The sequence below is a fragment of the Vanessa tameamea genome, chromosome 9, assembly GCF_037043105.1.
Source record: "Vanessa tameamea isolate UH-Manoa-2023 chromosome 9, ilVanTame1 primary haplotype, whole genome shotgun sequence".
Taxonomy (NCBI): Eukaryota; Metazoa; Arthropoda; class Insecta; order Lepidoptera; family Nymphalidae; genus Vanessa; species Vanessa tameamea.
In genome coordinates this window covers 653468-677539 of record NC_087317.1, presented here as the reverse complement: position 1 = coordinate 677539, position 24072 = coordinate 653468, and the positions used below count along the sequence as shown (strand labels likewise).

The following is a 24072-nucleotide window of genomic DNA, read 5'->3' as shown; positions in this document are numbered from 1 at the left end:
AATTTTGTTTTCGTCATTCAGGTTTACAAGTTATAAATGAATGCCTACATAAAAATTAGTAGAAAACATTGAATTGCCTTCATATAATTACGTTTTAAGGGGGCTGTGCAAAACTGCCTGGCTAGAAACCACTTACTACAAAACAGCAATACTGCTGTGTTTTCTTTTAAATATATATTAATTATTTAAAAAATAATACTTATAACTGGTAGGAGGAGAGGAATTATTAAATAGTGAAACAAACAAGTCAAACAAATAAAATGCATTATAAAAATTTAATAAATAATTTTATTGCAACATTTCATGTATATATCAATCGTGATCTGGTTAACAGGAGTTTTAAAATACACCTGTATAAAGGCATCATGTCTTTATTTATACATCAAAAGAGAAAAATGATACACTGCTCTTAACCCATGTTAAGCATTCTATTGATTTTTTATTGAATTTTTATTACTAAATGTAACTCTTAGTATATACTGTCCATGAGTTGTATTATAATTCGGTATACATGTGGAAAATATGCAATGTACCAAATAAATTTCGTTTCGGTTACAAATTGGAAAATAGCTGAAATATATATATAAGCATGCATAAAATAACAAAATAATATGTTTAATTAAGTTAAAACCCCTGATATTTGGAAATAAGCCTGTAGTTGAATTAAACAAGTACATACATAGTTTACTTTTTCTTTATATTTTACTGGTGTTCAATATTGCTAGAGTTTGACCTGTAAAGTATTTCTTATTTTGTAGGCTTAGTGGACATCATTATTTAAGATTAATCCCGTTTTTAATAACTTGTGAATCACATTTGAAAAACTGTGACAAATCATTTCAGTTTTATATATATTACGATATATTCAAATTTATGCATGAAATCAATCTGTACAAAAACAAATAATTTACAATGATCAATTTCATTAAGTTGTTTGTTTCCATATAATTATGGCAAATAGGTATCATGGAGACACAAGACGGTTTGCAGTACACTAAAAGTACATGATATATTCTAGCTTTGAGTGGTCACCTCTTGTGTATTTGGTACATATAAAAACAGTAAGGGTTAAATTTTATAGATATAAAAAATCAAAAACGTAATATTTTGACATGACTTCGAAGGATGTAATAAAATATCATACTGACATTTCAATTGATATAGAAACTAATTTTTAAAACTTTTATTATCAATTTGGGTCTTTGTGAAATTTCATCTAGGTCGATACCACCCCCTTCTCAGTTATTCAAATGAGCAAGCAATTATAGTTACAGTCACATGAGACGTAACATCTTAGATCCTACAGTTGTCGACGCTCAAGTGGTGTACAGAATATTTAATATTTCTCAGTGCCAATTATGTCTATGGACGATGGTGACATGTGACATGTGGAACACTTACCATCTAGTCAGCGCGTCGCTGGTTAGCTTTCCACTTACAAATAAAATGAAATGAACTAAAAGTATCCGTAATCGTGTGCACTACTTCTTGATGAGCTGCACGACGTCCTGGTCGTGCACGGCGTGCGCCAGCCCCACGCGCTGCGGGGAGTACTTGGTGCTCGTGCCCCACACCAGCGCGTACTTCAGCTGCGCCGCCAGCGAGCGGTGGATCGAGTGGCACACGTGTTCGATGGACACGCCCTGCACACACGCAGACACACTCATTTTCCATAATTATAGAAACATATAGTCTATGGTGTGTACAGCCAACTCCAACACAGGAGGTAATGTCGAATAGTCTTATATAATAAATATAGATATAAAGATATACTTATCAGGAAATGTTTAAAGTGCATAATGTAGCAAAGCTATTAGTAAATCACATGTGATGTGTAATTGTAAGGTTTAATTATCTTTACTTCAATTGAAATATAATATAGCTGAAGTTATGTGCATTGATTTTATGAAATATATTTTTATAAACATTGTATATATTGTTATCCATCAAATTTTTCATTATTGAATTCTTAGTTTTGTTATAATTGCTTTAATTAAAAATATTTTTAGTATTATTTTAGGTTAATGATATATGAAATTAAAAAAAAAAATACCCTTCTTAAAATAAGTCCATCGTCAAAGTCTGGAGGTTGACCGGGCTTCTTGGTGTAGACTCTGATAAGAGATAAATATTCCCAGAGTGTCTCCAGGAGGTAGTCCAAGTTCAGCTTCATGTTACAACTACGAAATAAGGAAGTTATTTTGGCTTTATAAATATTTAAAACAAATATTACAAAATCATGTGAACTGAATTTCAACACACAGTCAGAACTACTAGGAAGCTAAAAATTCATGTTTTAAAAATGTCCTTCACACTTAATTATAATAAGTTCTTTCTACTTCCTTAATTATAATTTACACTTAAACCAGGCAATGACAATCCAAAATCTACCAAATGTAACGATAATAAGTTTCTTTTTTAATGCGATTCGATTAGTTTCAGCTAAAGTACACCAGAGTGTCGTCGTACCTGACGACCACGGAGTGCGCCTGGCGCGCTATCCGGTCGACCTCCTGTATGGAGATCTGATCGATTTTGTTGTACACGTAGAGGCACGGCAGGTACACGCGGTTACCGAGGATCACGTCGATCAGCTCGTCCGGAGTGCAGTCCTCGCGGAATAGCACCTGGAACGTTATTACTTAACTCTTAACAAATATTTATCGACTGAGCTATTGCTGTAGACTTAGTAGCCGCCATCTTTGGTTAAGGTCCAATACATCAAACTCTTGTAGTGTAAATTTGTTTTTATCAACATCATGTTCGACTTGTATGTTTGATTTAGTCTAGGTTTAAAGATTAGTATGACTTATGAAATTACCTCAGCATTGAATATTTTATACTCGTGCAGTATCATCTGCACCATTTTCTCATCTACTTTAGTGAGTTGACACGTTGAGTTAAAGGACAGTCCGCCGCCTTTCTTAATCTGAAATCATATTAATACATATTTTAATCATCTATCAGTTTTATTTATTATTAGTTTTCGCTCGCTTTCGTGTGAGGGCGGGGTCAGTTAAGTCGCATTTCGTTGAAAAAGTAGAATATTCCTCTTTACAAACATTTTTGAATTGTAGGAGTTCGCAGGCCAGTTTGTTTGGATAGGATCCCCTTTCCTTTTATTCTACCCCTGTCAATATTCTATATGACTGTGTTCCAGTATAATTAGGTTTAAAGAAAATTACGTCAATAAATCACAATACAGTCGTCACATACTTGAGAATAACAACAACAGATAGATCTGATAGATAACTAGTGTCCATTAATATTATAGTCCAGGATCCGTGGTCCATTTTTGCAATTGATTACCCGGGATAACGTAACACGAAATTTGTAGGACAATGTGACGATTAAATTATATAGATATTAACTAAGTAAAAAAAATAAAATCAGCAAGTTAGTAATCACTTTTGATGACTTCATCATCGATACATATTAGAAAGAGGGACCTGTTTGATCAAACCATACATTTTGTAGGAGAAATATTTTGAGATTAATAAAAAATAATCCCAGTTAGTAATAAATTATCGACAATCATCGAATCGACATATTTTATCCCTCCTACATCTGTTAGCTATCACAATCGAGAGTTTGTACAGGAAATTGTTGGGCGTCTCATCATAATGAAGCTACTCACGAAACAATCGCCAGTGCGACACCGACCTTAACCACGATGTTATGTCTTTTGCCTCAAGTTACATTGACTAACTTATATATAGGTATTGTACTATGTTTGAAAAAGTACTTAAAAATGTTAATTTTCGTAATAAAAAGCCATAAAAAACCTTTTTTATTCCTGCAAAAACGCTGTCAGCCCTTTTGATGACGTCAGATTGTTAAAAACAACAGTCGCGTATGTACGACCGTTACTCGTTCAACAGTAACAGCGATAAATAATCGATGTTTTTTGGGATAATAATGTATTACAATCGCTTCAATATCAAAATATTAAAATATATTTCTACATATATTTTAATTTTTATCAAATTTCATAATTTATTTTTCACTACCGAAAATACTCTATTATATTGCTGTTTTGCGGTAGGATATATAATGAGTGGAAATTTGCAAAAAGACTTACCACTATTCGAGGTTAGAGTACAATTGTTTACCTTAAAGTATATATTGGGCTTGTTCTTATTCAGTCTGATGCCCACACTTTCCAGTTCTCGCTCCAACAGCTGCCGATGCACGTACGGTTTGGTCGCATCCAACATCATCAGCACCAAATCAGCTGTACGGGCGACCGCTATCACCTGTTGTGATAATAAACATTATATTTAAAATTGAAATGGTTTTCATTATTTTAAGTTTTTTTTATTAGTATAGTATTATTAATTGCAGGATACAATGAGAGAAATTAAAATATTGAATCTTATTAAGTGCTAAGATTATTTCGAAGTACTATAAATATTTTTAGAAGAATCATGCAATAATGTTACATTATAGTTTAAAGTTAAATGTAAATTCTTAAATGTTTCTGGAGCATACTTTTCATTATTGTATCTAGTTTAAGAAACAATGTTAGTTTAACTTAATCCAATGATGATCAATCATAATAATTTTGAGACAAATATTTTTTAGAAAATTAATTAAATTTGATACTATTACAAATTATAAATGTAAAACGACCTAGTTTATATAGTGTACATCATTAACATTCACGTGATGTCATCTTATTGCAGGAAATAAATTAAACTCGATAAAAATGTGGTATCAACACTATTCCAAATTTGTGATCTTTTGTATTTCTGAAATTTGAATACTACAACGTAAAAAATAATTTAGTATTATCATAAATGAAATGATCACCTCACCTGTCGCCCTCTACCCTTGCCCTGAGCGGCACCTTCTATGATACCGGGCAAGTCGAGCAGTTGTATATTTGCACCGCGATATTCAATAACTCCAGGAATACACGTCAACGTTGTGAACTCATAACTAGCAGCTTCTGAGTGCGTGTGCGTCAGCGTGGACAAGAGGGTTGACTAGAATTAAAAAAATAAAACCAAGTCAAAATTTACTCAACATAAATATTTTGATGAATGAGTATTTGCGTAAATATGTCATGTAGCACTTCGAAGGCTTCGGCGCGTTAGTAAAGGAAAACACCGTAAAGAAATTGTATAAGTCATAACTACGTCCATCAAACCACAATGGAGCATGATGGAATGAAAACTTCTCCTTTTTTATTATATACATAGAAGGACAGGCAACTGGGCCACCAAATGTTAAGTGATACCGTCGCCCAATAGACGATGGCGCTGTAATAAATACTAAGCATCGACAATGCGACCCCAACCTTGGGAACTAAGATGATTATGTCCCTCGTGCCTGTAGTAAAACTGGCTCACTCGCCCTTCAAACCGAAACAAAAGTACTGAGTACTACTATTTGGCGATAGAATATCTGATGAGTGGGTGAGGTAATATTTTATGCACTCAATTAATATTTATTATTGCATTTAAAGCTTTTATATATCGGTGATATAACTTTACTTAACATGATTACATTAAATATAATAAAAATTATGCTTTGGAGAAAATCAGATAGAGATAAAGTTAGTTTTAAATACTTACAACTTATTTAATTAATGCATGCTTTTTATTTTAATATTAACAATGTATTTTATTTTTATTATAAAGCATTACTGTATTCATATTTTAAGTAACAGTTCATGTGATTTTTCTGAAGTTCCACAGTCTACATTTATAAAATTATAACTTTTGAAAAATATTTAATAAAAATAAATAATATTATTAATTATTTTACAATTCTCACCTTACCAACTGATGGGAATCCTATAAGAGCTACTCGAGCATCACCTGATTTGAGCACATCAAAACCCTCCCCTTTATCACCACCTTTTTTAGATGGTTCAAGTAACTGGGATCTATATTTAGCTAATTTAGCTTTTAATAAACCCAAATGATATTCAGTTGCTGTAATAAAATAATTTACATTACTATATGGGTATAGAAGAATGCTTAACAGAGCAAAAAGTTTAGGTACATAACTATGGAATCAAATCAAAATTAAGAATAATATTATTTATTTATAAATATTGTATGGGACAATCAATGAGCTATCAATGGTGTAACTTGAATAAGAAGTTGAAATTGTGGTAAGTAAAAAAAACTCTAATTGAAACATAACCTTTCTTATTTGTGTGTAAAAGTGCTAGCGAATCAATTATTTGAATTGAGTTTCATAATCAAAATAATTATAAACTTCTTGTATATTTCGTGTAGTCTAGCCTGGTCGTACCTTGATAGTAACAAACACTGTAAGCCTAAATGAATTATGGAATAGAATAATATGTTATAGTGTACCTTTATTCTTCTGGGTCCTTGCTATTTCTTTCTCAATTTCAGATATCTTTTCTAAAATACCCATGGTACAAGACCAAAATTTTTAACAATGTTAAAACAAAACTAAATTAGTATAATCCTACACAAAAATTATACTAAAAGACTACTTCGACACAAATATCATTTCGATTTAAGGCATATAGATTATCTTTCTTGTATATTTGTACTTAATTATTATTTAAAAAATAATGTAGGATTGTAAAGTTAGGTTATCAATTTAGTGATGTCAACATGTCAGCAACATTTCTTTTTTTAAACATTGACAGTAGTCACTATCATTAGTGACGTTATTCTATCGATTTTATGTATAATATTAAAGGTATTTCGGATTAATAAACATACTTAAAGTAATGTAAACATATATCATAAATGAAATAAGAAATAAAATTTACCTGATTAATTGATCCAATCTTATCTACAAGTAAATTTTTAAATTATTATTTAATTTCGAATTACTCAAAAATCTCAATTTCAATTTCCCTGAATAACATATTTTCCATAGTCTACTAGATTATTAAACACTATTACGAAATGTATGTATTAAAATTAATATTGCTCTTAATAATCAGAAGGTAATGTACAACATTATTTCATAAAAATAGTAATGAAATTGCAACATTTTAATAAATAAATGTAACAAAAAATAATATTAATATTTTAGAACATTTTATTTGTTATCTCTCATCATTATTATTTATTCTCTATTTTTTAAGTAGAAATGTTTTTTAACTGACGGAACCTTTTTTAAGGTTTTGTCGAGGAACCTTAGTTAGGAGTTAAAGACGCCATCTAGTGTATTAAAACAACAATATCAAATAGGATGACTCTCTGATATAATTTTAAAGGAAAACAGTTTATAGTTATATAGTATAGGAACGTTTGATTTTCGTGCCATAATTATGAATTCATATATGTACAATACTAATGTTTAATTCATTCAGTATTAATACTCAAGAGCTTCAAACTAGATCTATAGAGGAATTGGAGTTAGCTTATGAGGACGAAAAGAATTCTATGATTGCAATAACAGAAACTGGTAGGTTTAACCTACCTATATTTACATATATATAAAACTACGTATTAACTATTTCAAATATTCAGTTGTTTTATGTTATTTTTATCTTAGCAGACGAAACTTTCTATGATGACTTTTATGATGAAGTAGATAACAGAATAAAAATTGAAAACTCAATGGATATTATCTTTTTTGGACCATCCAGCTCATTTTCGAGGATCGATCCTGAGACAATACTGCACATATTAATTAATATAAAGAAACATTTAATACCAATATCAAGAGCGTTATTAGCATGGGATATTGTTACCGGTAGGTATTTGTACTAATAATACATAGTCACTGCGATATTTGAGTTATACTCATAGTTAAAAACTTATAACTAATATATTTAAGTATTCACATGCTGTGAATAGTCACAACATGTGAGGCATTCGGGCGTTCACACAGTCTACTCTGTGAACGCCCGTTTTGAAATGTCTCGTCAAGTATTCTACTAAAAAGCAATATTTATTATTGTCGATTGTTGATGTAAAAATGGTTAAGAGCTCCATGTCAATTACTATCAGGTGGTCAATTTGCCTGTCCGCCATCTGTAAATTTAATATATTAAGGTTGCAGTAAGAGTTCAGTAAAATAACTTATTCAAACTCTTGCTCAAAATTTTGATAGATGGAAAAACTGCAGCATTTTTACAAGGCAGAGAGTTTTTGGCATTTGGAAGTCTTTTAAATGTCATACCGGAAGAAGATCTATACTATGTTAATTTTGGTGACCCATCTGTTCACAAGTACTTTTCGAAGAATAATATAGACTTAAGCAAGCGCAAGGTTAGCTGTGTTAATAATAAGATTGATTTATAATAGTTGCTGCCTTAAACATATATATATATATATATATATATATATATAAAGGCGAGAGATCACCTTTGTCAGGATTAGCCATGATTTATGACTTCCAGGTGCAATTGGATAAGAAGATAAAACGTCAAAATCAATTGTATAATCAATTTACTTCTTCAAATAAAATTAAAATCAGTGTTTAGTCCAAAATCAAATTAAGTCTCAATATTCACTTTATATCAAAAATGAATCGAAATTAACAAAAACTATCGTAGATTACACGGAACAATAGCGATTCGTCGTATTTGTGGTATATTTACGATGACGGTTTCTCTTCCCAGTTAAATGCCGCCATTATTTGTGCGCTAACCATCCACACGACGCTCCGCTAGATTTTGATAATATAATGATGTAATAGGGGAAGTCAGTTCTAGCAAGAACTAGGATAAATTACAAAATATATTAATTGTAACTTAGCTACTGAATTGTTTATGTATCTAAATTTTATTTTAAATTTGTATTAAGTAAGTTTAGTAAATAAGTAAGTTTTTTTAACATTGGTTATTATTTTAAATCAATTTTGTGGGAATTTTAAAGAGCGACCTTTAATACGAATGCGGTCATGTTCGAATACGAATTTCCACCAGCGTCCTTTCTGTTCATTTTATTTCGGTTGCTTTGAAATAAATTCCTAGTTTTTATACATTTTCGGAAAGCTAAGTAAACGATTATGTTTTTAAAATAATCTGCAGAACAAGTTTCATAATGATTTTTTTGTTTTTCAGGCATATTTGAGGGAAAAAAATAAAAAATATATTGATATAATATCGTTTTCCGTCTCGCATTTTTAAATTTGGACCGATAATTATTGTTTAAACATTGAAAAATATCCAGTGTTTAATCGTTTTTATAAATCAGAAGAAAAGAATAGATTTTAATTAATACTGTTTTTTATTAAATTTTTGAAGTTGCATTTTTGACTTATTTTGAAAAAATCTAAAAAACGCGATAACCCAAAAATGGTTCACTTTTGCATTATGCATATGGGGGTTTCAATTATCATAAATAGTCACCCCTATCACCTCCTAACGGGAATACGTCGAATTACCAATAACCCTGTATATATATATATCTGTCGATATCAGCTGATTTGTTGACCACACAATTTCATCATTGTAATGAGTCTTACAACTGCATTTGTAGAGAAATCAAAGCAAATTAAAATTAATAAATAAATTGTACTTAAACCAATATATATAAAATATTACTACATTACGGTATAAGTGATTTTTTTTATTACAGATTGGCATTTTAGCTGCAGCTTATAGGCGTTACTATGGTAATAGCTGGTATAAAAGTGGTTCTGAAATTAATGAATTGGGATATCTATTGTGTGGATTCCCTTCGAATGATCTTAGAAGAATATCACCCGTAACATTTAAAGAACTTACATTTGATGTCTTGAGCAAACTTGGTCGATGTAATCCTGAACAAACAAAGGTGCCATATTATGTTTCAAAATGCAGGTGTTATTACACGCACAAGGGAGATCGTATCTTAGTTTTCATAGTTGAGGATACATTAAATTAAGGTGCCAGAGGCTATGAGTGGCAGCCCTCTCATTATAAATTAACATTATATCTATATCAACGAGATAAAAGTGCAATTTCACAGAAAAGTCAAACTTAATTAACTTAATCAATGATGGTGATGATACATGATAATATGTCATAAAAAAGTAATATGTAATTATTTTTTGTTTTCTCAGACTTTATATGATATTGCTATACATCCGAATGCTTACGGGGAGCCATATACATGGTCTTCACATGAAGTTGGCCGATTAAATACCTTGTTTACGTGTAGGTATTGAGTATATTTTATAATAATTATCAAAACTTACTACCCCAAAATAATTAAAAGGTCATAGTGCTTTATTAATTATTTCACGAATATAGATGAATGAAGTCTAACTTGCTCACGCCACTGTCGATGGCGTGACTCTGGCACTGAACTTATTGCAGTGTTGTATAAATCAATCCTTACACTGTCAGTCAACGAACCGTCAATTATGGGATCTAAGATCACTCATAGAATGTTATGTCGCTTATGCCCAACCCCATTTTAACCACAACAAGCGTCCACGTGCATGCATTTTTCTGGCAATCTGCCCTCGTCCCAAAAAACATACCAATAGGTCAAGACCACCACTGTCTTACATACTTTACCATTGTCTTTGAGGTACCCTCAAATAGCCGCGCCCGAGTTTTTGCACGCCCGTCATCCTGAGTTAAGACGGCCTGCTGCTGCCTGAAATTATAAATGCTCATTCACAAAATGCTCATGCTCATTCACAAAATTAAAAAAACTATATATGTGAAAACTTCATCTTCAAGGCGGAAATGGGAGCGGCTTTTTTGTATGGGGTTTACCCGTTCGAAGTCTGAACGGGCAGCTACTATAAATTAGTAATGTCTGTTGAATATATCTGCCAAAACAATTTATAAAAAAAAATCATTACAGGCGTTCCTAAGCAAAAAATAAGTTCTATACAATTGGAAGCGATCACAGCCATTAGTCCAAATGTAATGAAACTAATGAAACAGAATAAATTGAATTTTTTTACTAAACCACAGATACTGAGAATGAATCAAAAAACGCGAAGAATTTATATTTTACGTATGCAATTAAAAAATAGCCTAGATACTAGTCAAATAGCTAAAAAAGGTATTCAAAATATTAAAACAAATATCCTTTTAAAATTCGTAGTTACCCTAGTACTACTTGCAATTATACAATAATTTTTGTTAAATATATTACTATATTATACTTGTTAGAAATGACTTAATTGATTTATCTAAATAAATACGTACACGTATTTGTGTCTTATTTATTGTTTCCAATTATATCGTAAAAGATTAAACCAACAATTAACGAATTAATTGCCTCAACATTGGAACAGGTGTAATTGGAATATTATTTTTACAATATAATACTTACTCTTATTGTTACTATCCAAGTATCTGTATTGTATGTTTAAATATTTCCATAATGTTTTTAAATATAAATATTGGTTTTGAATAGGACATAGTAGGAAATACACAAACATTTGGATGTAAAGTTATAATATTCTAATTAGTATAGTAAAATCAATTCACTTTATAAATTTAATAGGAACATGTATGAGTAATTATAATTATAATACTGAACTGAATTTATGAAAAGGAATTAGGAAATGTAAATTTAAAAATAGACAAGTAATGAACAGCTTAGTATAAACATCCGTTTTATAATTCAAAATAAAAGCTAACAATATTAAGTAACAAGAAATAAGTATTAAGCTGTGTTTTAATTATTATTTTAATGTTTGTAGATTATTAAAAAATATTTTTAAAAAATGACCAAATAAAGAAACATGGAATTGATTTAGTTTCAAGGTCATATTAATATCGCCATTTTGTTGCTCGCCATTTTAGAAATGCTTTCTTTGAAGTTCTTTCATTTTTCTTGCTCATCAGAAGGGCACGTATATTAAAAAAATAATAAATAATTATTATAAGCTTAAAATATATTAAAAATGCCATCCGTTAAGCATTATTCGTCAAGTGAAGTAAATCAATATGAATTATCATCAAGATTATTATCCTTAACAGAAAATAACACATCTTATACACTAACACAAATAAATGGTCAAAGAATTTACAGAAAGGCTCCTCATGCTTGGAGTGGCCCTGAACCTTCAAGGAATTGTGAGGTAATTATTTTTCAGTTAAACGTATGAACTTATAACATAATAAGCCTATATAACGTATTTGACCTGTTTGATTTACCCGCCACCATCATTGTGTATCTTAAAATATTAGACGCTAAAATTATTTTGGACTAGGTGTTATTTATTATGAAAGTAGTCTTCTTTTTAGTGTTCGTATCATTTGGTTTTCAACTTATATATATAATTGCTCGTAGAGAATTATAGTTTTATCATTGCATAAAAATTTAGAACTCCTATCCCATTTACTCTTACGAATCATTTAGTCTCTGCAATTATGTACGCCAATTTTTAATTAAGAATACACATTTAGTAGTCTTTTTAATTAAATTGTTATATGAAATATTGAGCTACAATAATCTATATAGATAGACTTTATCATTATTGTTTACGCGCCTTAGACTTTTATTTTAGTTCTTAAGAGCCGCTATCTAATAATTATGATAAAAAAGAACTTTTGTTTGTTTGGTACCATTTATTATATCGAAATTTTGGATTGTATAGAAGCGTCCAGTAGACGTAAATAAAAGTAATAAGTAGGCTTGTGTTCGACATATCGAAAGTTAGTACTTGGTCTCAGTATTCAGTAGTAGTTATGTACATTATATAACCCCGTCGTCAGTTACTTATTCTTCTTAATCCTACTCAAAATTGTGTTATAATAAATTCGAAGCACAATGAACTAATAACGCAGCGATATCGACGTGTTACTCGATAATTTTTAAAGTCGAAATTACAAGTAGAACTAATAAAGTTTACCTCACGAGTGAACTTAGGGTAATACATTAGGATTAAGAATTTCGAAGATTTTTTTATGCCCTTTTGTCACCTTTACATTAAAAATTAATTATGCTATTTTTATTATAATTTTTGTATAAAACGTGTATTCTCAGTAAAATATTGTCTATAAATGACGATCAGTACCAATTAAAAAAATTCTTCAAGGGGAATGATTTTTTAATGTCCAACTGTAATTTATTTTTTAATATTGTTTGATCTGGACGGCCACCATGAGCGTCTCACTGGACGTTTCGTTCCGGCGCAGCGTTAAAATATTTTTGTATTTTATGGCTAGATTTCACATTACAAATTATGTATATCCTTTTTTAATATTAGGTCTTTATTGGACGCATTCCCCACGATTGCTTCGAGGACACGCTTGTACCTCTATTTCGACAGGCAGGCGAACTGTTTGAATTTCGTCTGATGATCAATTTCTCCGGCTGGAATAGAGGGTAAGTCTGTGATTAAATTTTGTATGTAACGTTTTGTACCTAAAAATACTTTTAGTTTTGTGTTTCAAAACGATAAGAATTATCGAAATGTTTTGTAAGAAATGTGATAATGTAACAGTAAAAACATTAATGTATTATTTAGGTATGCTTTCGCGATGTACACCACGGAGGCAGAGGCGGGAAATGCTATACGCATGTTCAACAATTACATGATCAGGCCTTCTTGGCAATTGGGTAATTGATTTTGGCCCCTTTTTTTATTAATTTCTTAGCTTAATTGGACGACATATAAAATAAAACGATATTCCAGGCGTTTGTCCATCGATCAATAACTGTCGCATATTCATATCCCGCATCCCACCGACCACCCCCACGGCGGAGATCATTCGCTTGTTGTACGCGCTGACGGACGAGGTGCAAGAGGTTCGCGTGCGACGTGGCGCCGCATCTTGCGCCGCCATCGTGGAGTACCGCTCGCACCGCGGCGCAGCTATGGCGCGCAAGGCGCTGGTGGCAGCGGCGGCGGCAGCCTGGGGCTGTGGCGCGCGACCCGCCGTAGACTGGTCACTGCCACAGTCCCCCCAGTTGCTGCGACAGTATAGAGAGGTGATTATTAAAAAAAAATACTGATGATTATTGTTTCGTTTAATTTACACATGGTAAAAAAAAGTATAACGGGACTATATTAGTCTTCAACTTGATATGAAATCAATTTTAGATCGGTCGCTGGAGCCCCGAACGCGGCGTGGAGCTGTCCCGCGTGGACGACGAGGGCGCGGCGACGAGCGTGGCGGCGTCGCCGGGCTCGGGCGGCTCGTACTCGCTGGAGCGCTGGTCGGCGGCGCGCCGCCTGCGCATGATCCGGGAGGCGCAACGCGCCGCGCAGCCGCAAACGCCGCCCTCGCATTCCGCATCTTTGGAGTTAGTGAATTTTTACTTCCATCAACTACATAAATCTTATACTCTTTAACTGTAAGGAATACAAAGATGTTAATACATTATTTATTTCTCCTCAAAATTAATTTATATAATTGGATATTTCTATATTATTTAAATTACATTACTTACTATACCTTGAGTCGTTGTCCGCAGCTGGTCGAGTCAGTTGCATAGCATGGAGTCGCTGGTGTCGTCCATGTCCACGCTGGGTATGTCGGAGGCGCGCGTGTGGTCACCGCCAGCCGCACCGCCGCAGCGGGATTTCAACCCGTGGACCACGCGATACCCTCTCGGGGAGTTCATGACGCCCGCTCGGGGCCACCAGTGAGTTGCGACGGCCTGGGACACTCGCAGACAAAGTTTCGATGCGATTTGTAAACAATATAAACGAAATTGTCGGTTGCTTGCAGTCTTTATATTCTGAATGGTTGCTATTTTTTACAAGTTGTCTCGAAACTCTTTTAACAATAATATTTTTGGTCATGGACCTGGACTATGAGCATTTTATTTTGATTGTAAGTATATCTGACTTTACAAAACTAGATGAAGTACTAACTTGAATATTTTGAGATATTTGTTGTACTTTTATAGGTAGAGTTCATTTTAAAAATATTGTGCCCATAGTCCAGCTTATTAAGGCAATAATTTCAGACTTGTACCAATATTAACTTTACAGTTAACCCATGGTCAATTTCTGCATCTTTTTGTTTAATTTTTAATGTTGATTATTTATTGCATGAATTAAGATTGCACTTATTTCTTTTTGCACTAACTGGTGTTTTGTTATTTTAACATAAGTTTAATGCACTCAATATGCCATAGTATATTGAACAGTGAGGCACAGGCGGAAATTGGAATAAAACTTGAAGATAATTTTCTATTTGCGAAACCGTTCGTATCTACTTATGTATATCGCCTTATCGGTACGCGTTGAAGAATTGCATAAATATTTGCAAATGCGTAAATTAAATTTACCTGCATGAAAGATCTATTTTGAAAAATGTTCTATCATGTTCGTTCAAGTTTCTGTCTTTGCAGCACTGTATGTAATTAAATTGTTTTAATGCATGTAAACATGTTCGAAATATTTTATAAGGTTAAGGACGAGTTTCTGGCGCGTAAGAGATGACGTTTTATCAAGTAGCATGTGGATTTGATTAATGTGTTAAATTGATTTGTATTTTTCCCTCCCTTATGTACTTGTTACGAGTGATTTTATTTACTATAAGAATTCAATTGCTTTGCCTTATATTTATTCAGCGTCCATATAATAATTGCAGGACTATAGAATTCGTCTCTTGCGCTCCACATTATTATGTGGGTACAGGTTTTTAATGATTGACATTTATTATTAATTTTTCAAGTACGATATTTTAAATTTAAGAATCCAATTTCAATATGTTTTAATTTATGTTTTAATTTATGTATTTAATTAAATTTCAAGCTTTTAAGCCAGCATCGGTATATTTAAGAACGATTCTCTCATTATTTAATATTTTTATGTTACGGTAGAATATGAATTAAGGGCATATAGCGATAGTATTATTGCACAACGAACTGTACTTTTTTGATGTTTTTTCAACGAAATATTCATTAATATCGTAGTTTACTATTTGTGTACAATTCTATATAAAATCAGGTTATAAGTAGAATCAATTTGGAACCATTTTGTCGGCATCGAACGAATGCTGCATTATGAAATTAACTAGAATCGGCAAAATCTAATCATTCCGCAACGAGACGATATGAATTTAGCTCGGCTCTCGGTGTTCAAAACAATATCGCACGACGGTATCGATCGGTCGATTAATAAATTTAAGTACAATGATTTACCGCCGTGTTTCATTTTAACGTATCCCCCGACCGACCGTGCGACGCGACGCGTCTCAGGTGAGTACGTTTTCATTCAATGTCACACGCAGAAGCGCGTGAAAATACAAGTCGGTTGGTGTCAAACAAAAGTGCGCGCTTGCGTCGCTCGGTCGCCCGCTCGCCCGCTCGCCCGCCCGCAGCTCGCGCCATGCCGCTGTGCGACAAGTGGGTCGCGCTCAAGACCCTAGAGTTCGTGAGTACACCGGGCCAGGCCGATAGCGCTGCCCGCACTACCGCTTCACATAACACCACACAACCAAAACTAGTTGACTAACTATATATAATATATAGTTTGCTATTCTGGCGATAACTGGCTTCGTTCTTACTCAAGTATTTAATCAAGCTAGGTAGAAATTAATAAAATTAGGTAGGGTCCGATATATTCTTTCAATAAAAGCTACAGCTAAGTTCAATTAATATATAATGTAGAAAAATAAATTGAGCATAATGTATATCCAACAGAAATAAGTTATTTTCGAGTGTTGTTCAAAAACTTCTTTCCATTTCGTTCGCCTCTGGCCAGTGTTGACATTATAGCATGCATATTACCAAATGTTTAGTTTCACAACATGTTATGCGGATGGCTTACTTGAGTTACCTACGTTCCATTTGGAAGGTATACCAATTACGATATGATTGATTTGCCATTTTGGAATGTGCTATAAGTGTAATATACATTTTATTTATTTTTAACTTGTTTTTAAACTGCAAACTTGCAATGGTTTTTCGCGAAGATGATAATTCTAGCCAAGGGACCTGAACCTCTTTACTAATAGGTATTTTTTTATTCCTAAAGCTCGCAGGTTTAATCAAAGATAATTTAAAATTGATGTGTGTATATAGTTTCCCTTATCTCATTTTCGCTGTAAAATTTCCTTATTAATATATGCGTTTCAATGCCGATCCCACGGTGGACAATGACGTAACGATAGTCTTACGAGAGGTCGTAGCTCTGAAGGTAAGTGTAGGGCTAAATGCTGACAAATCGCCAGCTATTGTAAGCTGGGTATTGTTCGAAAGGATTTTTAAACAGACTTCCTTTGAAGGAGCTGTATACTAGTAATTAGCAAACAATATTGAGGCCTGCATGAAATATTTATTAGTTTATAGTATTATTTCACACTTGATATTGCATGTTGTATTTGGTGGAGTATTACTACTTATTAGGAAAGTAATGTAGTTATTGAGAACTTTCAATTTTACACTTAATGTCGATCATGAAAGTCTATAACATGGTTGTCCCCGGTTGCAACGAGACTGAAAATGAAGTTATTTTTTTTTAAAAGTATATCAAGTTTTACAATTTATATTAATGTTTTTCTGTCATATACCTACGTAATGAATATACGTCTTGTTAAATTTTATTTTGAATAAAATGATTTATTTTACAAACGAAGTATGTTTGTTATATTAGGCACCTTCCACCTACCAAGTTGAAACCAATTGCACAATATTGATATACGAGTAAAGAGCTTAGAACAGAGAGTATTAAAAGTGGTACGTGCTTGGACGAATTTTCTTAAGAAATCTCAAGTGTTCAATAAAATTGCACTTACGATTAGACATACCTAATTACTACTTATCAAAGGTTAAACCAATATAAGTAAATTTCTCGTCTTACATTTAAATACATTTTGATAGGTGTCGCAGGATGTTTGCTAGATAATCCATTGCTTCGGAATTTGTAATATTTGTTTGGTTAATTTTAAGTAGTTGTTATTCGTGCTTCAATGTGCTTTAAGAATACTTGAGTATAATATAAAAGCGAACAATTGTTCAATTATTAAGCAACGCTCGTGCAAAGATATTCTAGTAGAACAGAGTGGAAACTTTTGCCTGGTATTTATTTATTGAAGATAATTTAAGCAGGTAACACATACTGCTCTCGTAAGATCGTTCGTCAGATCGTTGTAATATTAATTCAAAACACGTTTCGATATAACCATTACATAATGTCGTGCGCAGTTGTTCTGCGTGGCGTGCCTGGTTGCAAAGCGAGTGTCCTCTGACGACGAGGCTCGCCTGGCGCTGCTCTTGCAGAAGTTTTCGCGGGAGTGGTCTCTTCTCACGTCCGTTACCTGGGACTCTGTTGGCGGAGCCTTTGCTGATGCTACATATGGGGGTAAGATTGGTTTTAAATACCTGTAGTAGGAGTAGAGGGTGTCCGTACATATTGTCAAGTTTTTTAAGAGTTCTGATTACGTACATGATTTTTTTAGTAATTAATAATTATATTATATCAAAAGTAAACAAGCCAATAGGTTAACTTTATTTGAGTTATCCAGGCGTTTTTTGCATTTATTTTTACTCTTAATAAATAAAAACAGTTTTTATTTTACAAATGTATTCCAATATTGTAGAAACTTAGTTAACTAGTTGCAAGAATTTCAAGGCCGATATTGATATTGTAAGGTAAACACATCATTTATTCTCATTAAATAACTTACCCATAGTAGTGCACTTGAAGCTCGATATTACTTCGTGGATTTTATTCATTTGATAGTAAGAAATAATTAGGAACAGTACTAGTAACATTATTCCTGGTATTTTTAATTTAATTTATTTTTACCTATTTTTATACTGCTTTCCTGAGTTGAAGGAAAGTAAGCTAAATATAAGGCTAACTTTAAAAAAAAATGAAAATTAGTGGCAAAAAGTAGTACTTAACATAATTATAAGGGTTAAGATAGTCTGTTACAGTTTAGCCTCCGATAACATTTATTTTTATCTTAATAAAATATTAGCGTCTCTCAAAATATGCAAATACAAGTATTTTTGAAATTGTTTTATTTATTTCATAATCTTTTGTAATAGGTTACGTGATAATAACCTTCGGACTTATATTGGGTCGGATCTTTCAAGAAGTACCCAAGGGACGACGGATTTTGGAAGGTTTTCTCCTCGGTATTGGAATGCTTTTCTTTTTAATTTTGGGTAAGTTTAAACGAATCTTTATTTCCCAAGAAATGTTGAATTTAATGTATTAAAGGAATGTTATGGATTATTGTAAATTGATTCGTTTCCACAGGTGGTCTAGAGTTAGCGTCACTAGACTCAGTCCCAAGAAACCTAATAGTAAACGCGTCTGTTCTGGGGTCGCTGTCGCTCGCTACCGCTATTCTATTTCTAATAGATCTCCTGGGACCCAGAGTGTACACAGCAACACGACCTACGCAAACCGATTCATTTTCTTCACCGAAACCCGAAAAGAAAGTTTCCATACTGTCCATAACGCCAGCAACTAATGGCCACGTGCCTAACGGAAAGCAAAACGGACACGTTCCCGCTGAGAGGCCGAAAGATTTAGATCTTAACAAAGCTAAGGAAAAAGAAACGAAAAACGAAGAGAGCAGCTTGTTCGACGAACCCGATAGTGTGTTTACGAAAATAGACAACCTTCCTATAGAGAAAGATCTAGAAAGATCAAAGTTTGGATCTTTGCGCAACGGCGTCGAGGCAGGAACTTACGTTCGGCTCTCAGATCCATTGTCAATACCAGACAAGCTGCATTATGAACAGGAACTCGCCAAATTCAATGAAAAATATCTGAGAGACTATTTAGATAACGTAGCGGGGCGATTGCCGGTGAAGGAAGACTATTTGCCTGAATTACAAACGCCGGTGTTTTCCAAAGTGAAATCGGGCCGATTGAAACATTTGCACGACGACCTCTCGCCGTCGTATGAAAAGAAACATCAATCTAAGTCTCCGACGAGAGCGAAGACGGTCCCTTCACCGACGATTCAGCAACTTGAAGACTATTTACGGAGTTCCAACAGGTCGAGACGGTCTGAAACTCCAGCCTTATTCCCGATGGAGCCGATCGAGGAGAAAGATAGGGAAGGCCCGGACGTAGAAGGGAGAGCCACCGGCACTCCCACGGACCCCGGCTACGTGCAGTACACGGCGGGCAGGTGGCCCGACAAAGGAAGGCAAATACGGACGCCCAGGCACAGTCCGACGCAGTGAATTAAATAACGATGTCCGACGACTGGAGTTAGTCATCGCGAGACGCGAACTCGATGTGGCGTGATTAATGAGTGGCCGTGCAATTAGTGGTAGAGCTGACGAGTGCCTCAGAGCGACTCGAGTGTTGAATAAGTTTTCCGGCTTGTATGTTCGGCTAATTAATTGTTAACCAAATATATGCTGCCATAGTCTGGTGTCATAGTTGTTTATGTGTACAGTATTTACCGAAATCAATTTAAGAAAAAAAAAATAACTATACCTGGTAGTACGTGTTTGAGGAATCTTGCAACTGAACTTTAAACCAACTCCTTTCAATCGATTGAACTGAAATTTATCACACACTTGAATTTAATCTAGTGAAAATACAATCGGGTATATCAGATTTTATTTGTTTTAGTACACGAGTCAAATAAAATAGTGTTATTAAAAAGGTTTTCTAACTTCATTTATAATTGATGGAAGTATTTTCATTGAAGTTCTTTTAACTACCGAAAACACTGATTTAATTACAACAAATATTAATTATATGTCTTGTTTTAGCTATATACATATGTGTGAAAATATAGTTATAATTCAAGATGATTTAATTGGGAATATTTAATTCGACAAAGTTTTAGACTCTAGAGCAGTCGTCGCTTGTCTTTCCAGTGTCTTTGTTTTTGTATATAAGTGTGACTCATTACATTAAGACTTTAGCTAGAATTCATTGAAATTAGTTCCCATACATAACATAAAGTAATATAGTTTGTATTATTTGATATCTACAATTTTTTTGTGTTCATAATAAATTATTTCGTTTACGTATTTTAATTATGTTTTTGCTGTTGGAAATACCTCCTAATGAAAATTGTTCAGCTATTCGTTAAAGACAAAAGAATTAATAGTCATGGGTTTTAAGCATCGCCTGGCGACGGAAGTTCGTTGCTCTTAAGTGGAAGATTAAAGTTAATTTGAAAATAATGAGCCTGCGACAACACGGTGCGACAATACATGTGAGAATGATTTAACATAAGTCGTTGTTCGATTGCAATGTTTTACTTTAGCCAACATTCGTCGTATATTATTTGTAGAATGTGTTATTCAGTATGATATATACCTTTATACGGGTTATATATTTTTATATCTTATGAAATTATTTCTCGCGGATGATAGAATTTTATAAGGAGTAAGTGATATAGGTATGTAAGATTGGGAAATGGGCCATCTGATGGTAAGTGGTCACCACCGCCCATAAGCATTGGCGCTATAAGATACCTATTAAATATTCCTTTACGCCACCAAATTTTAATCTATGTTACTACAACAGAGACGTTATATCCGTTGTTTCTGTATTACACTGGCTCACTCACCTTTCAAATCAGAATACATCATTACTGAGTATTGACCTCTGGCGATAGGTGTAGAATATATATGAGTGGGTGGTACCTACCCAGGACGGGGTTATACAGGACATCTCAGGACTCACATCTTTCTCACAGCGCGAAAATTATTTTTATTATAAATAAATACGAAGCACATGTAAACTCGTTATTTCTTCCTCCGATTTTGAACCTGCAATCTTCAATTAAGATTCACGTGTTCTAATCACTGGGCCTCGATCTAATACATTTATTTATATGATTAACAAATGATATGTAAAAATTTGTAGATATCTAACCTCCGAGGTGATAGCTGCAAGTCTATGTAGAGGTTAATTGTCATGGCCTTTAATGTGTCTCAATTTATGATATACAATAAAATTATACGAGTGTAGGTAAAATAAATTAGAGTCAACATAACAATGTCAACAATTATAACTAATTTATATTATTTTATTTGAATCATGAAATCAAAATGCATGATTAGTATATATTATGATCTTTGTCCTGTAAATAGTAATAAAAAAGAAAAAAATATTTGAAACTCGAATAGCGAGCAGTGTCAAGTATATATGTCGTGCTGCGTGCACTGAGATAACTTTAACGCGGTAATTAAGAACATTATCACTAACCTCTTTCTACGAGCGTATGCTTATTGTTTCTTACTCATGAGAATGTTCATTGAAATCCGAGTTTAAGAACGTTGCTTTCGTATGGCTTTTACTACATGCTTATTATTAGAATAGAGATTTCAAATGTAAATCGAAAATTTTATAAGTGTCTATTGAGTTTTGTAAATATCTTTTCTTTGCCTCTCACTCAATAGATACTATTTTCAAAAGAGTTAATTTGTTTTTATAATTGAATGATGTTTATGATCGTTATAGGACCATAGTAGGTACCTTAATCCCTACCTAAAAGTCTCATTTTTCTTAAAGTATAGATTTTGGCAAGATTGAATGAAAACATTCTATACAACTGATCTTCAGTAGGTACCTACATTTCGTACCTTTTTAGAAAAAAAATTATCTTAAAAATTCACTTGGTTAATTTTACTTTTTGTAATAAAAAACCAAAATTACTAAAATTCCTACAATGCCTCCTATAAATATTTCATTTTAAAGGCATCAGATTTTTTGGGCCTTCACACTTGGGAATGAGGATGAATAAATGAATAGTAGTTACTGTCTGTTATATCAAATATTTGTAAAGGTCTAAAATGTCATGTTCGCTTTAGATTGATTGGTATTTAAATTGAAAATAGCAACTAAACTTGCTATGAATTATGAATGAATTTCACAAGTTTTTGTTGAGTGTTTCATATTTGTGTTAATTAAAGGGACCTCCGAATTCAAAGAGTGGGCTTATATCACAATAGGTCAATTATAGAGCTATTGGTTTAAGACCTTAAACTTGACCTTTAACTTAGAGTTTTATTGTAAGACACTCTTCATTGATTGGAAAATCATATGTTTTTTGTGAATTAATTGATTTCATGTTACGTGAGACGTGCGTGACGACGTACTTCTCAAAGAACATGTTACTTATTAGGCGTAATCAGTTTTAATTGATTTTTTAGTTTTGTTCGGTAGACGGCTTGTTGACCGCCTCTAAAAGTCCTAAATATCACTAATAAAACGATAGATAAATTGAAAGTATGTAACAACTATTGTATTGACGATTATTTTTAATTATTTTCATTAATAGAAATGTGTCATCCACCATTTTTCGTAATGGTAGACTTATCGCTTCAAGAAGTATAAATAAACGACTCCTAATAAGAACATGTTGTCTCTTGTGAACTCACGGAACATAGTAATACATAGAATTGATGTTTAAATTAAAAACATGACTAACACAAATACCTAAACAATAACATTAATTAAAACAAATGAACAGATATAATGATAACAACAATACAGATAAACACAAGGAAGAGATTATTAAACAATCAAGTGTAAATTAAACCTGGCTAACGCGTATGGCGCTGAGATGACTTCGACGGTAAAGTTCTCACGCGTAACTCCAGCCTTGTAAAGCGTCACATAATAATAGTTTAGGTGTTACAATTATTGTGATCTAAGAACATTAAGATAATGCATAATTTATTATATATTCTGTGGTTTATACTGTACTTAAATATTATAGCAATTGGATATGGCGGGAAAAATGTGACGGATACGAACATATTTGGCGGCGAAGATAATTGAAAATGATTTTGGTTTTCCGTAGACTGAGAATACTTTTTAAAGCTTGTTTTTCTGGTTCTTTGATATAATTGAATGATGTTAAATTTTCAAAAATATAATGGACTATGTAAATACAAACAATTCAGAAATTTTAGACAAGTTATTATTCTCGAAATATATCGGCACCCTAACGGAAACGGCGTTGGCCCCATTTCACTGCTGATACCAAGCTGATACCACTGATTCTGTTTCTGTTCATCCTCTCTCTATTTTTAGTTTAATGGAGATGAAACTAAGAATAAGGTATTCATAGTTATTACATGAAATGAAAAGCTTAATCTAGTCTAATTCTTCAACTTCGCAGTTATCAATTTAACTAGATTTTTTGTTGGGAAATTATAAAGTAATGGTATAAATATTTGTAGTATCTAAAACATAGTAATTATATCTTTTATGTAGTAACAAGAGGTCTTGTTTTAAATTACTAGAGCAAGTTAAGGTTCTGAACAAATA

General features: G+C 32.8%; 4 protein-coding genes across 4 annotated transcripts; 3 read left to right on the top strand and 1 right to left on the bottom strand.

Moving 5' to 3' along the window:
* Positions 1 to 265: 265 nt before the first annotated feature.
* LOC113402899 (developmentally-regulated GTP-binding protein 2) lies at positions 266 to 6629 on the bottom strand. The gene is made up of 8 exons (XM_026643254.2): positions 6333 to 6629; positions 5782 to 5942; positions 4818 to 4988; positions 4113 to 4256; positions 2822 to 2929; positions 2470 to 2627; positions 2054 to 2180; positions 266 to 1643 (listed from the first exon to the last, which is right to left on the bottom strand). The coding sequence occupies exons 1-8, from the start codon at positions 6394 to 6396 to the stop codon at positions 1482 to 1484; spliced, it is 1095 nt and encodes a 364-aa protein (XP_026499039.1). The 5' UTR covers positions 6397 to 6629; the 3' UTR covers positions 266 to 1481.
* Positions 6630 to 7295: 666 nt separating this feature from the next.
* LOC135193424 (uncharacterized) lies at positions 7296 to 11029 on the top strand. Its single transcript, XM_064215841.1, has 6 exons — positions 7296 to 7407; positions 7501 to 7698; positions 8059 to 8216; positions 9531 to 9728; positions 9997 to 10090; positions 10752 to 11029. The coding sequence occupies exons 1-6, from the start codon at positions 7296 to 7298 to the stop codon at positions 11027 to 11029; spliced, it is 1038 nt and encodes a 345-aa protein (XP_064071911.1).
* A 684-nt stretch (positions 11030 to 11713) lies between these two features.
* On the top strand, positions 11714 to 14685 carry LOC113402900 (probable RNA-binding protein 46). The gene is made up of 6 exons (XM_026643255.2): positions 11714 to 11982; positions 13114 to 13232; positions 13375 to 13466; positions 13543 to 13838; positions 13951 to 14153; positions 14325 to 14685. The coding sequence occupies exons 1-6, from the start codon at positions 11806 to 11808 to the stop codon at positions 14497 to 14499; spliced, it is 1062 nt and encodes a 353-aa protein (XP_026499040.1). The 5' UTR covers positions 11714 to 11805; the 3' UTR covers positions 14500 to 14685.
* A 1385-nt stretch (positions 14686 to 16070) lies between these two features.
* On the top strand, positions 16071 to 20822 carry LOC113402897 (uncharacterized). The gene is made up of 4 exons (XM_026643251.2): positions 16071 to 16236; positions 18009 to 18165; positions 18858 to 18977; positions 19072 to 20822. The coding sequence occupies exons 1-4, from the start codon at positions 16081 to 16083 to the stop codon at positions 20010 to 20012; spliced, it is 1374 nt and encodes a 457-aa protein (XP_026499036.2). The 5' UTR covers positions 16071 to 16080; the 3' UTR covers positions 20013 to 20822.
* Positions 20823 to 24072: the final 3250 nt, after the last annotated feature.